The 15214-nt window shown below is 42.2% G+C and overlaps 1 protein-coding gene across 3 annotated transcripts in view; it reads left to right on the top strand.

Annotated features, from left to right (window-relative positions):
• Nucleotides 1–15214, top strand: part of LOC130922599 (PH and SEC7 domain-containing protein 1-like) — a 43195-nt gene that overhangs the window by 6615 nt on the left and 21366 nt on the right. For 2 of the 3 annotated variants that reach the window (XM_057847449.1, XM_057847450.1), the window contains exons 4-14: nt 1016–1369; nt 2712–2820; nt 3236–3453; nt 5088–5227; nt 7743–7932; nt 8020–8159; nt 10647–10847; nt 10914–10994; nt 14324–14436; nt 14500–14558; nt 14638–14727. In XM_057847449.1, the coding sequence (XP_057703432.1) occupies nt 1016–1369; nt 2712–2820; nt 3236–3453; nt 5088–5227; nt 7743–7932; nt 8020–8159; nt 10647–10847; nt 10914–10994; nt 14324–14436; nt 14500–14558; nt 14638–14727 (1695 nt within the window). The remainder of the gene's footprint in view (nt 1–1015; nt 1370–2711; nt 2821–3235; nt 3454–5087; nt 5228–7742; nt 7933–8019; nt 8160–10646; nt 10848–10913; nt 10995–14323; nt 14437–14499; nt 14559–14637; nt 14728–15214) is intronic. The other variant, XM_057847451.1, reaches the window with a different exon arrangement.

Genomic DNA, 15214 nt, shown 5'->3' on the forward strand with positions numbered 1-15214 from the left:
TTCATACCCAGTGAGATTTGTACTACGACAAGGTTGCCCTTTGTCACTGATTCTGTTCATGCTTTTTATGGACAGAATATCTAGACGTAACCAAAGCTTTGTGGGGTCCGGTTTAGTGGCCACAGCATTGCATCTCTGCTTTTTGCAGATGATGTGTTGCTGTTGACTTCATCAAGCCGTGATCTCCAACTGTCACTGGAGCAGTTCGCAACCGAGTGTGATGCAGTCGGGATGAAGATCAGCACCTCCAAATCCAAGGCCGTGGTCCTCAGTTGGAAAAGGTTGACTTGGCCTCTCCTGGTCAGGGATGAGAGCCTGCCCCAAGTGGAGCAGTTCAAGTATCTTGGGGTCTTGTTCACGAGTGAGGTTTGGAGGGAGCAAGAGATCGACAGGCGGATCGGTGCTGCGTCTGCAGTGATGCGGACTCCGTACCGGTCTGTTGTGTTGAAGAAGGAGCTGAGCCAAAAGCGAAGCTCTCATTTTACCAGTCGATCTACGTTTCTACACAAAGAACAAGATCCTGGATACAAGTGGCCGAAATTAGTTTCCTCCGCAGGGTGTCCGAGCTCGCCCTTAGAGATAGGGTTGGTCATCCGGGAGGGACTCCGGGTCGAGCCGCTACTCCTACGCGTTGGGAGGAGCTAGTTGAGGCTGCTCGGGCATCTGGTTCGGATGTCTCCTGGACGCCTCCCTGGGTCCCCGGGTATGTCCCACCGGCGGTAGGCCCCAGGGACGACCCAGGACACACTGGAGAGACTACGTCTTTCGGCTGACTTGGGAATCCCTTGGGATCCCGCCGGAGTAGCTGGTTGAAGTGGATTTGAAGAGGGAAATCTGGGCTTCCCTGCTAAAGATGCTGCTCCCATGACCCGACGCCGGATTAAGCAGCAGATGATGGATGGATGCATAAGATGCACTCAGTACTTGAGTATTTCTTCCACCAATACTTTTTGGCTTGTACGTTTTAGGATGACTACTTTTAACATTTGAACCTTTTTGCCTTCACTGCTCTCAGCAGCAGTCAACAGATGCCACCAGAGACCACGGACCTTCACGCTCGGAGTGCAAGAATCGCTCCCGTAACCCCGACCTCTCTGCTAGGCTCGGAACATCAGAGACTTCACGGCGGGACCTAAGGAGCCCGAGTCCCATTGGGGATAGGCTAGAAATTCTTAAGGACGAGTCAGACTCTGCTTCGAGACTCAAAGAAGAAAGATTTAGGAACCGGGCGGATGACGAGGACAGGAAATATCAGCAGAAACCATTCGGGGGTTTGTCGAGGACCCCGCGAAGAGACAGCGGGAAGACTGGAAATTCGAGGGAAGGAGACGTATCACCCTCAGAAATCCGGAGCCGCACAGGAATGCAGGTTGGGGTTTGCTCACGTTTGACCTACCAGAATTTCAGCTAGCAGAATAGCTGTATTTTCCGGACTATAAGTCGCGTTGGGTTTGAAATTCAACTCGTCAAAAATGGTGTCAGATAAAGAAAATAAACGTCAGTTTTTTGTTTTTCGGTAGGGGGGGTTGCAATTTTTTTGTAGTTTAGCCCTTTTTCTCTGTAGTTTTCGCCATTTTTGTCCAGTTTTTTTTTGTTTGGCAGTTTTGCCATTTTGTATTGTCTCGTAGTTTTGAAATTAGTTTTTCTTTAATTTCACTTTTTTTTTTTTGTGGGGGGGGGTATTTTTTGCAGTTTTTCGCTTTCCCCGCAGTTTTGCCATTTTGTAGTTTCTCGTAGTTTTACCCCAAAAAAAATCTGTAATTTCACTTTTTTTTTGTTTTTTGTTGGGTGTTTTTTTTAATGTTTTTTTTTTCTTTTTTTTTTTTTTTTTTGCAGTTTTGCCATTTTGCAGTTGTTTGTAGTTTTGCAATTTTTCCTGAAATTTCAATTTTTGAAATTTTTCAAGTTTTTTTTTTTTTTTTGCATTTTTTTTTCTTTTGCAGTTTTTCGCAGTTTTGCCATTTTGTAGTTTCTCGTAGTTTTAGAATTTTTTTCTTTAATTTCACATTTTTCTTTTTATTTGGGGGAGGCTTTTTTTTTTTTTTCAGTTTTTCACAGTTTTGCTATTTTGCTGTTTTTAGCAGTTTTTGCAATTTTTTTTTCTGTAATTTCACTTTTTTTTCACACAGTTATGCCATTTTGTAGTTTTTCGTAGTTTTACAAATTTTCTGTAATTTCACATTTTTTCCTGGTTTTTGTGGGGTGTTTTATGATTTTTTTTTTTTTTTTGCGGTTTTTCGCAGTTTTGCTATTTTGCAGTTTTTCAGTTTTTGCCATTTTTTTTCTGTAATTTCACTTTTTTTTTTTTTCACAGTTTTGCCATTTTGTAGTTTCTCGTAGTTTTGCAATTTTTTTCTGAAATTTAAATTTTTTCTGATTTTTGTGGGGTGTTTTTTTTTTTTCAGTTTTTCGCAGTTTTGCCATTTTATACTTTCTCATAGTTCTGCAATCTTGTTCTGTTGTTTTCGCAGTTTTGTGTTTTTTTCTTTTTTTTTTTTTTTGTGGGTTTGTACCAGACAATAAGTTCAATTTCTGGATGAAAATGTACCGGCAAATGCCAAACTGCGTAAACTTTGTGGGATGGGGGGTTGGAAGTCGCAGGCTCGGCCAAAGTTTGAAAAAAATGCGACTTACAGTCCTGAAAATAATGTCGCTCGGATAACTCGAAAGTCGAAAAGCATTTCTACGTTGCCTTTTTTTTCATCTGTCAGTCGAGCGGGAGTTCAAGTGCCAGTCCGTCGTCGAGGTCGCAGAAAATCGCTCAGGCCAAGTGGGACTTCCTGTTTGGAGCGCAGAGCCTGGAAGGCCTCGCCAACAAAGGTGAACGACATGTAGCGTATTTCCCGGACTATAAGTCGACCTCTTTTTAATACTTTGGCTGACTAGTAAACACAAAGTGACTCAGAATTGCCCTAAAATCAAAACCTTCCAAAAAATATGAAAAAAAAACAAAAAAACATTGAAAATATCATACTGTGGCATAATGGTAATAGGTTGGTAACGAGTGTATTGAAAAGAGCCATCGTCCAATCAGTGGTCACAGAATTTTTGAAGGCTCCTACCTCTCAATTGGATCTTTCTCATGTGACCTATGTTTTCTTCTTTGACGCATTTTTTTGACTAGTTCGACTGACATGTCAGAGTGACTTATAGTCAGGAAAATACAGTGTTCATAACGGTGGACAACAAATGCTCCGTTTTCCTCCAGATAACACGCTTTTCTTTTTTAATTCAGGCACCGGTCCGCCCTCGCCAAGCCCCGCCTCCGCCCAGCCGGCCGCTCAAAGATCGTCGCCCCTCCGCAAGGTCCGTCAGATCGAAGTGGAGCTGCTCGCCTCCGTCCCGGGAGGTTCATCCCCCGAGACGGGCGTGCTCCGGCGTAGCGTCAAATACTCCGAGACAGACCTGGACCGCGTCCCTTTGCGGTGCTACCGAGAAACCGACCTGGACGAGGTGACAGTGCCATTAGCAATGAAAGACGTCCAATCCATCTGAAACGGAAGGGCTGGCAGCATCAAAAGCAGCCAATGAGTGAATGGCAGTTGCTTTGACATTTAAAAATCGCTTTAAGCTAGTTATGGCGTTATTTAAAGCAGTAATGCATCGAGTTTAATGGGAAGGTTGCCCCTACCAACATGGCCGCCCTGAAATGAGGCCATGTTGGTAGGGGCGATGATGAATGGTCTTTTCATGCTTATGCCATCAGTTGAATTGAGTTTATCACTAGTAGGCGTCTAATCTGTTTGAAGCAGGAGCATTCCCTGCCAGCCCTCACGCTTCAAACAGATTGGGCGCCTAGCACCGTCAATGACAGCCACTGTATCAACTTTAGATGCTTTGAAATTGACCTATCTTGTAAAAAATCGGTTTTAAGCTCGTTACGACTTAAATTTAATACCAATGCATTGACTTTAATGGGAAGGTTGCCCCTACTAACATGGCCGCTATGATGCCACTTTGGTAGGGCTTATCCTTATGCCATCAATTAAAATGAGTTCATCAATAGTGGACGTCCAATCCGTTTGAAGTAGGAGGGCTGGCAGTGCTGCCAACCTTCCCACGTCTAATGGATTGGACTAGCACCATCAATGTCAGCCAATGAGATATAAGCGAGTAAAATAAGCTAGTTAATACCTCATTTTAATACCAACACACTGACTTTAATGGGAATCGTGCCCCTACAAACATGGCTGCCTTGAGACCGTGTTGATAGGGGCGATGAAACGTCTTGCCACACTTCTGCAGTCAATTGAAATGACTATCAATAGTAGACGTCCAATCCATTTGATGTGGGAGGGTGGCACATTCGTTCATTCGCTGCCAACCCTCCCACATCAAATGGATTTGACGTCTATAGCCGTCAATGAGTTAGGCACCAATTAGTTAAGCAGCAAAAATCGGTAAAGAAATAAGCCTGGTATAACTAAATGTGAATTACAGTGATTGACTTTGACTGGAAGGTGCCCCCTACCAACATGGCTGTCCATTTGCCGTGAATTGAAATGACTATCCCTAGTAAACATCCAATAAGCTAAGGGTTGGCATAGGTTACTCATTTCAATAGACGACTGAAGCACGAAAAGTCCATTCATTGCCCCTACTATAGTGGTGTCTGGGCGGCCATGTTGGTAGGGGCGAGATTCCCATGAAAGTCAATGCATTATCATTAAAGTTTAGAATGAACTAGCTTATTTAACTTGCTTATTTATCATTGATGGTGATAGATGTCCAATCCAATTGAAGTAGGAGGGTTCGGCAGCAATCAATCATGCGCTGCCAACCCTCCCACTTCTAATGGATTTGACGTATACTGGTGATGAAGTCGTTTTAATTGATGGCAGAAGCTTTCGTCGGGCCGACCTTAGTGGACTCCTGGCGGCCATGTTGGTAGGGGCAACCTTCGCATCAAGGCTAGTTATGAACTCATAACTAGCTTAACCTGATTTTTAAAAGATTCAAAGCATCTGATAGATACTCAGTGGTTGCCATTGATGTTGACAGATGTCCTATTCATTTGAAATGGGAGGACTGGCATGAAATAAACAAACGTCAGTGGCAGACAACGATTTAACATGATGTAAACACAGGTGATGCGGGCCGAAGAGGATCCGGCTTCGTTGAGGTTGCGCTTGGGCCAGGAAGGGCCGGCGGAGGAGGACCGGGGTGAACGCCCTGCGGAGAAGGTTGCCCCCGTCCGCGAAGACGGCTTCAGTTTGCTGCTAAAGGGGTGAGAGAGGGCTTACCTCATTAGCCAAATGCTGCAGAGAGGTCGATCCAATGAGTAGACAATGCTAGCTGTTTGACAAGACAATTAGCGTTAGTTGTTAGCGATTCGCATTTGCAGTTAATGTTAGTGAATAGCATTAGCAAGTAGAAATGGCAATTTCTGCTGAAATTGCGATGGTAACTAAAACGACTGCTGTTGATATGAGGGCATTTTGGGATCACTTCCTGTTGATATCAAGGCACTTCCTGTTGATTTGAAGGAATTTCGGGTTAACTTCCTGTTGATTTGAGGACATTTCTAAGTCACTTCCTGTTGATATCGGGTCAATTTCTGTTGATTTGAGGGTATTTCAGGGTCACTTCCAGTTGATATTAAGTCACTTCCTGTTGATTTGAGGGTATGTCAGGGTAACTTCCTGTTGATATCAGGTCACTTCCTAAGGATTTAGGGGCATTTGAGGGGGACTTCCTGGTAATATCGGGTCACTTCCTGTTGATTTGAGGGTATTTCGGGGTCACTTTTTGTTGATTTTGGGTGGCTTTCGATTTATTTTGGGACATTTCAAAGTCACTTCCTTTATTTAAAATTTTTTTTTTTTTGTAACCTGTCCTGTCCTGTTCAGCTGTTTGACACAGAGAATGGAAGTCTAAGTGCCCGGATAGTCTGAACAGTTTTATTGTTTCACATTGAGAGTCTGACATACTCCCATTGTGATCATTCAAAATACCTTTTTATTATGACAAAGCAGCGAACAGGAAGGGATTATGGGGGGACAGAAGAAAAGAAATACAAGAGAAGAAAGAAAAGAAACACATACACAAACAAAAACAAGAAATACATTGAACATTTAAACTAGTTACTAATATGCTGGTGCTATCGTCAGCGAGATGTATTTCCGGTTTACACCATGTGGGGGCCATTTGGCCAGTGAAAGAGGAGGGTGGGGGTGTCTATAAGCCTATAAGCCAAGTGATTGAAAGGGGTAGAGTGTACACAAATCAGTTCTGTGATCTAGAACCCAGTAATCGTGTGAATCTCTTATGAGTGTAAGCCCGTTGGCGACCAACCCTACGCCGCCGCATCGCCAATCCCGGCACCGGGACCCCCAACCCAAGCACGCCCTACCACATCCAGCAGCACGCAAGCCCCACCGGGCGCGCGACAGCCACGCAGACGGGCGGAGAAGCCGCGCGGGCGCCAACCCAGGGCCACGGCCCCCACCCAGCCAGCCCGGGGAGGGAGGGCGGTCGAAGGGGTTGGGGGGGCCAAGCGCAGCCCATCCCTCTTCCCGCAGCCCAGCAAAGGAGCCATCGTCCCCCCCCCAGGACCCAGGGTGGTCCTCCGGGCCACCCGCGCACCCATCAACCGGCCTTCAGGGATGGCTGGAGGGGACGCACCACCAACCCCACGCCTACCCCCACCCCCGCCTGCCCACCCGGGCCACGAGCCACAGCCGCAGCCCCCCAACTGGCACGGCACGTCACGGGACCCCCAGCAGCCCACCAAGCCCCAGGCAAGGCAGGGTCCCCCGCTGGTACAGGCGACACCCCGCTGATACACCGGCGCCCAGCCAGCGACCCGCGACGGAGCGCAGGGCGGATGCCCAGCCAGAGAAGAGAGGGGAAGGCGGTCAAAGTCACTTCCTGTTGATATTGGGTCCCTTCCTATTGATTTGAGGGTATTTCGGGGTCACTTCCTGCTGATATTGGGTCATTTCCGATTTATTTGGGTCACTTCCTGTTGATTTGAGTGTATTTCGGGGTCACTTCCTGTTGATATTGGGTCACTTCCCATTGATATTGGGTCACTTCCTGTTGATTTGAGGGTGTTTCGGGGTCACTTCCTGTTGATATTGGGTCACTTCCGAATTAATTTGGGGACATTTCAAAGTCACTTCATATTAATATTGGGTCATTTCCTGTTGATTTGAGTGTATTTCGGGGTCACTTCCTGTTGATATTGGGTCACTTCCTAATTATTTGGGGACATTTCAAAGTCACTTCCTATTAATATTGGGTCATTTCCTGTTGATTTGAGGGTATTTCGGGCTCACTTCCTGTTGATATTGGGTCATCTCCGATTTATTTGGGGACATTTCAAAGTCACTTCCTATTAATATTGGGTCACTTCCTGTTGATTTGAGTGTATTTCGGGGTCACTTCCTGTTGATATTGGGTCACTTCCTGTTGATATCGGGTCACTTCTTATTTAGGGGCATTTCAGGGGAACTTCCTATTGATATTGGGTCACTTTCTGTTCATTCGGAGACATTTTGGGCTCACGTCCTGTTGAAATCAGGTCACTTCTTGTTGATTTGAGGGTATTTGGTGTCACGTCCTGTTGACGTTGGATCATTTCCTGTTGAATTAGGGGTATTTTGGGATCCCTTCCTGTTATTGAATGAAATATCAATAGGAAGTGATCGTAAAGTCAAACCATAACAACAAAGCGACCACTATCCAGAAATGACATTTTCTAGCTTTCTTTTGTTTCTCCTCCGAAACTTAATGTTCAGGACGTCGGAAGTGAAAGGAACGGCGTCGGCGGCGCCCGAGGGCCACCTGGACTCTTTCAGCCGCCATTTTGAAAACATCGTGGAGAGTCACCGGGCTAAAGGAACCTCCTACAGCAGCCTGGACAGCGTCGATCTTCTCGCAGCACCCGTCTTCACCTTTGACTTGCCCACGCTCACCCCCGAGATCCAGGTGGGACTTTCGTTGCCGTTCTCAGTCCAACACCGGCCATAATATAACAAGATTAAAGTTTTTGGCAACTGTGTTTTGCTTCTCCAGAGCCAGATTTGCGAGAGCGCCAAGAACATCATTCAGCTGAGCTTCGCTCCCGTGTCCGGCTCGCCGCCGCAAGAAGACCGGCGTCCGCGACGCTCCATCCTCAAAGCCGGCTCGGCGCCGTCACTCCGCGACGCTGCCAGGTGAGTCTCTTTGCAGATTTAGTCGTGTATTTTCAGGATTATGAATCAGTATGGGTCCAACTTAATCTTATTCTGTAATATGAGGATTTTCATCTCCAAATATTGCGACACTTTTCTCTTAATGTGATGACTCTAATCTCATATTACGACTTTAATCTCCAAATATTAAAACTTTAAACTTGTAATATTTTTTCCGGTAATACTACAAATTTAATTTTATAATGTGACGACTTTAATCTCTTAATATTATGACTTTTTTTCTCATAAAATAATGAATTTTATCTCATATTATGACTTTAATCACCAAACATTACGATTTGAAACTTGTAATATTTTTTCTGGTAATACTACGAATTTAATTTTATAATATGATGACTTTAATCTTATAATATTGCGATTTTTTTTTTCTCTTAATGTGATGAATTTAATCTCCAAATATTACAACTTTAAACTTTTAATATATTTTCTGGTAATACTATGAATTTGATTTTATAATCTCATAATAATTATAATAACATTTTTTATTTTCTCATAGTGTGATGACTATTTTATTCTCATAACATTATGACTTTAATCTCATATTACAACTTTAATGTCCAAATATTACAACTTGTAATATTTTTTCTGGTAGTACTACAAATTTAATCTTATAATGTGACGAGTTTAATCTCATAATATTACGTTGTTGTTTTTTTCGTAATGTGATGACTTTTTTTCTAGTAATATTATGAATTTTAATCTCCAAATATTATGATTTGGAACTCATAATATTATTTCTGGTAAAACTACAGATTTAATCTTATAATGTGATGATTTTAATCTCACAATATTGCGATTTTTTTTTTTTCTAATAATGTGGTGACTTTAATCCTATACTACGACTTTAATCTCCAAATATTATGACTTGAATGTCTTCATTTTTTTCCTAAAAATTCTACAAATTAAATCATATAGTGTGATGACTTTAATGTTGTAATATTACAATTTTTTTTTCTGTAATAATACAACTTTAATCTCGTAATATTTGGATTTTTCCCCCCACATATATTCCATCTTTTTTCTCGTAATACCATGAATTTAATCTCATAATATTACAACTTTTTATTGTTATATGACAAATTTAATCCCACAATTTAAAAAAATTTTTCATCACAATATTACAACTCTAATCTCATAATATTTGAATTTTTTTCCTCATCTTTTTTTTTTTTTTTTTTGGTAATACCATGAATTAAATCTTATAATATGATGACTTTAATTTCATAATATTGCGATTTTTTTTTCCCATAATGTGATGACTTTAATCGCATAATATTTTGATTTTTTCCCCCTCATAATATCCCGTCTTTTTTCTTGCAATACCATGAATTTAATCTTATTAATTGGCTATATTAATCCCATAATTTTTCAATTTTTTTTCCCGATTTTAATCTCATATTACAACTTTAATTTCCAAATATTACAACTTTAAACTTGAAATATTTTTTCTGGTAATACTACAAATTTAGTCTTACAATGTGATGAGTTTAATCTCATAATATTACATTTTTTTTCTCGGAATGTGATGACTTTTTTCTCGCAATATCATGAATTTTATCAAATATTATGACTTTAATCTCCAAATATTACGATTTGAAACTCATTATTTCTGGTAAAACTACGAATTTAATTTTATAACGTGACGACTTTAATCTCATAATATTGCGATTTTTTTCTCATAATTTGGTGATTTTAATCCTATATCACGACTTTAATCTCCAAATATTACGATTTGAAACTCTTCATATTTTTTTTTCATAATTCTACAAATTGAATCTTATAGTGGGATGACTTTAATGTCATAATATTGTGATTTATTTTTCTGTAATAATACAACTTTAATCTCGTAATGTTTGGATTTTTTCCCCCCTCATAATATTCCATCTTTTTTCTCATAATACCATGAATTCATTCTCATAATATTACTTATTATTATATAACATTTTATTGTTATATGACAAATTTAATCCCACAGTATTTTGATTTTTCATCTCTAATCTCACTATTTTAATTTTTTCCTCATCTTTTTTCTGGTAATACCATGAATTTCATTTTATGACGACTTTAATCTCATAATATTGTGATTCTTTTTTTTCTCATAATGTGAATACTCTAATCGCATGATATTTTGATTCCCCCCCCCCTCATAATATCCTGTCTTTTTTCTTGTAATACCATGAATTTAATTTTATAAATATTTTGATTTTTTTCCCCCTCATAATATCCTGTCTTTTTTCTTGTAATACCATGAATTTAATTTTATAAATTGGCGATATTAATCCCTTAATTTTCCAATTTTTTTCTCATAATATGTTCAACTTTAATCTCTTACTATTAGGATTTTAATTCTTTTTTTTTTTTGCCCTTTTGTTTAGCCCTAAATACTCCATGGTATGTACAAAACAAACTTGACTAACAACAACACGCCGTCTTCTCCGTTCCTTTCAGGGAACGTGCGCTCGACTGCCCCCCCGAGCTGCTGTACCCGCAAGCCGACGTGGCGGCGCGACTGGCGGGCGCCGACGGCCGGAACGAGAACGGCGGCGGCGAGGACAACGCCGACCCGCTGGCCGCCAAACGCCTGGCCGGACGCCTCCACCGGCTGCGCGGCTTCCGCAAGTCGGACGTGGCCTCGCACCTCAGCAAGAAGTTCGTTCGCCCTCTGTCACGGAGCGTCCGTCTGTTCGATGACGTAACATGCGTTTGTGCCAACAGTAACCAGTTCAGCCAGAAGGTGGCGGAAGAATATCTCAACAACTTTGACTTCAGCGCTCTCACCATCGACCAAGCGCTCAGGTTGTCAACGCCGCATACGATTAGAGGTCCACGTTTAGGTGATCTTCATAGGCCGGTGCTGACTTTTGGAATTTCTCACATTTCTGCATAAAATCACCAACAAATGTGATCTGATCTTTGTCAAAATCACACAGATGAAAGAACAGTGTCTGCTTTAACTAAAACTATTTAGGGTCATATCGGTGTCACTTCATCTTAAGATGTTGCTGTTGATTTGGTCACTTCCTATTTGTTCAGGGTCACATCAGTGTCATTTCCTGTTGATTTAAGGGTTTTTCAGGGTCACTTCTTGTTGATAACCGGTCACTTCCTGTAGATTTGGAGGCATTGCGGGTCACTTCCTGTTGAGATTTTGTCACTTCCTGTTGACATGAGTCACTTCCTGTTGATTTGAGGGTTTTTCAGGGTCACTTCTGTTGGTATCCAGTCACTTCCTGTTGATATTGAGACATTCTTATTGATTTAGGGTCACATCGATGTCACTTCCTGTTGAGATTTTGTCACTTCCTGTTGATATAGGTCACTTCGTACTTGGGGGCATTTAAAGGTCATCTGCTGCTGATTTGAGGGTTTTTCAGGGTAACTTCTTGTTGATGTTGGGTCACTCCTGTTGATATCTGGTCACTTCCTGTTGATTTAGAGACATGTTGTGGTCACTTCCTGTTGATATTAGGTCACTTCCTATTTATTTAAGGTCACATCGGTGTCACTTCCTGTTGAGATTTTGTCACCTCCTGGTGATAGAGGTCATTTCCTATTTGGGGACTTTTCAGGGTCACTTCTTGTTGATATCCGCTCACTTCCTGTTGATATTGGGTCACTTCCTTTTGATTTAAGGTCATGTCAGTGTCACTTCTTGTTGATATCCGGTCACTTCCTGTAGATTTGGAGGCATTGCGGGTCACTTCCTGTTGAGACTTTGTCACTTCCTGTTGATATGAGTCACTTCCTGTTGATTTGAGGGTTTTTCAGGGTCACTTCTAGTTGATATCCAACCACTTCCTGTTGATATTGGGACATTCTTATTGATTTAGGGTCACATTGATGTCACTTCCTGTTGAGATTTTGTCACTTCCTGTTGATATAGTCCACTTCCTATTTGGGGGCATTTCAGGGTCACCTGCTGTTGATTTGAGGGTTTTTCAGGGTAACTTCTTGTTGATGTTGGGTCACTTCCTGTTGATATTGGGTCACTTCCTATTGATTTAAGGTCACATCTGTGTTGCTTCCTGTTGATATCCTGTCACTTCCTGTTGATTTAGGGACATGTTGGGGTCACCTTGATTTAAGGGTTTTTCAGGGTCACTTCTTGTTGATATCCGGTCACTTCCTGTAGATTTGGAGGCATTGCAGGTCACTTCCTGTAGACATTTTGTCACTTCTTGTTGATATCCAGTCACTTCCTGTTGATTTGGAGGCATTGCGGGTCACATCCTGTTGATATTACGTCACTTCCTGTTGATATTGGGTCACTTCCTATTGTTTTAGGGGGTCACATTGGTGTCCCTTCCTGTTGATATAGTCCACTTCCTATTTGGGGGCATTTCAGGATCCCCTGCTGTTGATTTGAGGGTTTTTCAGGGTAATTTCTTGTTGATGTTGGGTCACTTCCTGTTGATATCCGGTCACTTCCTGTTGATTTAGGGACATGTTGGGGCACCTCCTATTGATATCCGGTCACTTCCTGTTGATTTGGAGGCATTGCGGGTCACATCCTGTTGATATTACATCACTTCCTGTTGATATTGGGTCACTTCCTATTGATTTAGGGGTCACATTGGTGTCACTTCCTGTTCAGATTTTGTCACTTCCTGTTGATATAGGCCACTTCCTATTTGGGGGCATTTCAGGGTCACCTGCTGTTGATTTGAGGGTTTTTCAGGGTAACTTCTTGTTGATGTTGGGTCACTTCCTGTTGATATCTGGTCACTTCCTATTGATTTAAGGTCACATCAGTGCTACTTCCTGTTGATATCCTGTCACTTCATGTTGATTTAGGGATATGTTGGGGTCACCTTGATTTAAGGGTTTTTCATGGTCACTTCTTGTTGATATCCGATCACTTCCTGTTGATTTGGAGGCATTGTGGGTCACTTCCTGTTGATATTGGGTCACTTCCTATTGATTTAGGGGTCACATTGGTGTCACTTCCTGTTGATATAGGCCACTTCCTATTTGGGGGCATTTCAGGGTCACCTACTGTTGATTTGAGGGTTTTTCAGGGTAACTTCTTGTTGATGTTGGGTCACTTCCTGTTGATATCCGGTCACTTCTTGTTGATTTAGGGACATGTTGGGGTCACCTCCTATTGATATCCGGTCACTTCCTGTTGATTTGGAGGCATTGCAGGTCACTTTCTGTTGATATTGGGTCACTTCCTATTTATTTAGGGTGACATCGGTGTCACTTCCTGTTGAAATTTTGTCACTTCCTGTTGATTTCGGTCACTTCCTACTTGGGGGCATTTCAGAGTCACTTCCTGTTAATATGGTCACTTCTTGTCCATTAATTTAGGGTCATGTCAGGGTCACTTGTTGTTGATATCCAGTCAACATCCTGTTGATTTAGAGCCATTGTGGGTCACTTCCTGTTGATATTGGGTCACTTATTATTTATTATTCACTATTTATTTAGAGTCACATCAGTGTCACTTCCTGTTGAGATTTTGCTGTAGATATAGGTCACTTCCTATTTTTTCAGGGTCACATCTGTTGATTTAAGGGTTTTTCAGGGTCACTTCTTGTTGATATCCGGTCACTTCCTGTTGATATTGGGTCACTTCCTTTTGATTTAAGGTGATATCCGGTCACTTCCTGTAGATTTGGAGGCATTGCGGGTCACGTCCTGTTGAGATTTTGTCACTTCCTGTTGATTTGAGGGTTTTTCAGGGTTATTTCTAGTTGATATCCAGTCACTTCCTGTTGATATTGGGAAATTCTTATTGATTTAGGGTCACATCGATGTCACTTCCTGTTGATTTAGGGACAGGATGGGGTCACCTATTGATATCCGGTCACTTCCTGTTGATTTGGGAGCTTTTCAAGGTCACTTCCTGTCGATAACAGGTTTTTTCCTGTCAATTGAATTGACATGTGGCTGTTAATTGCGTAGACTTTCATTGATGTATTATTAATTGTATAGTTTTTTCCCTGCTCCTTCCTTTTTTAAGACTAGCCACTAGGTGGTGCAAAATCGTAGTTAACAAAGATGACTGACAGCCAACGTTACAGTCATCAGACCGATATGTACAGCAGAAGTAAAGTCCGTATATTGGTTGACCTTTCATCACAAAGTGTGTGGCATTTGTGACAATGTTCTCTAAATTCCAGGTGTTTCCTGAGCAAGTTGACGCTGACGGGAGAAACTCACGAGCGGGAACGGGTCCTCGCTCACTTTTCCAAGAGATACGTGGCCTGTAACCCCGACGGACAAACGGCGCAAGGTGCACGCTCGCTTCTTTTTACAAATGTATTTTTTGTTTTCACCGGTGGCTTCCTTCCGTCAGACGGCGTCCACACGCTGACCTGCGCGCTGATGCTGCTGAACGTGGATCTCCACGGCAACGTGAGCTCGAACGACGGAACGCGGCTGCTCCTTCTCGAGAGAAGGGGGCGCGTCTCCTCACTGCTAAGTGTCTCGGCAGAACGTGGGCAAGCGGATGTCCTGCGCTCAGTTCATCTCCAACCTGGAAGGTCTCAACGATGGAAAAGACTTTCCCAAAGACATGCTCAAGGTAGGCTTACTCGCGGAAGGATGTTTTAGAGGGTAGCCCAACAAGTAGTGAATTGGAATTGGATCAGGGATTGGACGTCTATCGCCGTTCATTGCAGCCGCTGAGTAAATAGTAGATGTGTTGTGTCGCCCCTACCAATATGGCCGCCCTGAGTTCGTTCCATGCTTTATGTATACTGTATTTAATTTTACTTACTTATTTATTTCACTTTATTTCACATGTCACTTCCTGTTGTTACTGGAGTATTTCGGGGTCACTTTCTGGTGATGACAGGTCACTTCCTGTTGATTTGGGGGCATTTGAGGTCACTTCCTGGTAGTATCGGGTCTCTTCCTGTTGCTGTGGGAGAATTTCGGGTCACTTCCTGTTGATATGGAGTCACTTCCTGTTCCTTACATGGAATTTCTGTGTCACTTCCTGTTATTAGGCCTTTTTGGGGTCACTTCCTGTTGATATCAGCTCACTTCCTGTTGATTTGGGGGCATTT

The sequence above is a fragment of the Corythoichthys intestinalis genome, chromosome 10 (assembly GCF_030265065.1).
Source record: "Corythoichthys intestinalis isolate RoL2023-P3 chromosome 10, ASM3026506v1, whole genome shotgun sequence".
NCBI lineage: Eukaryota > Metazoa > Chordata > Actinopteri > Syngnathiformes > Syngnathidae > Corythoichthys > Corythoichthys intestinalis.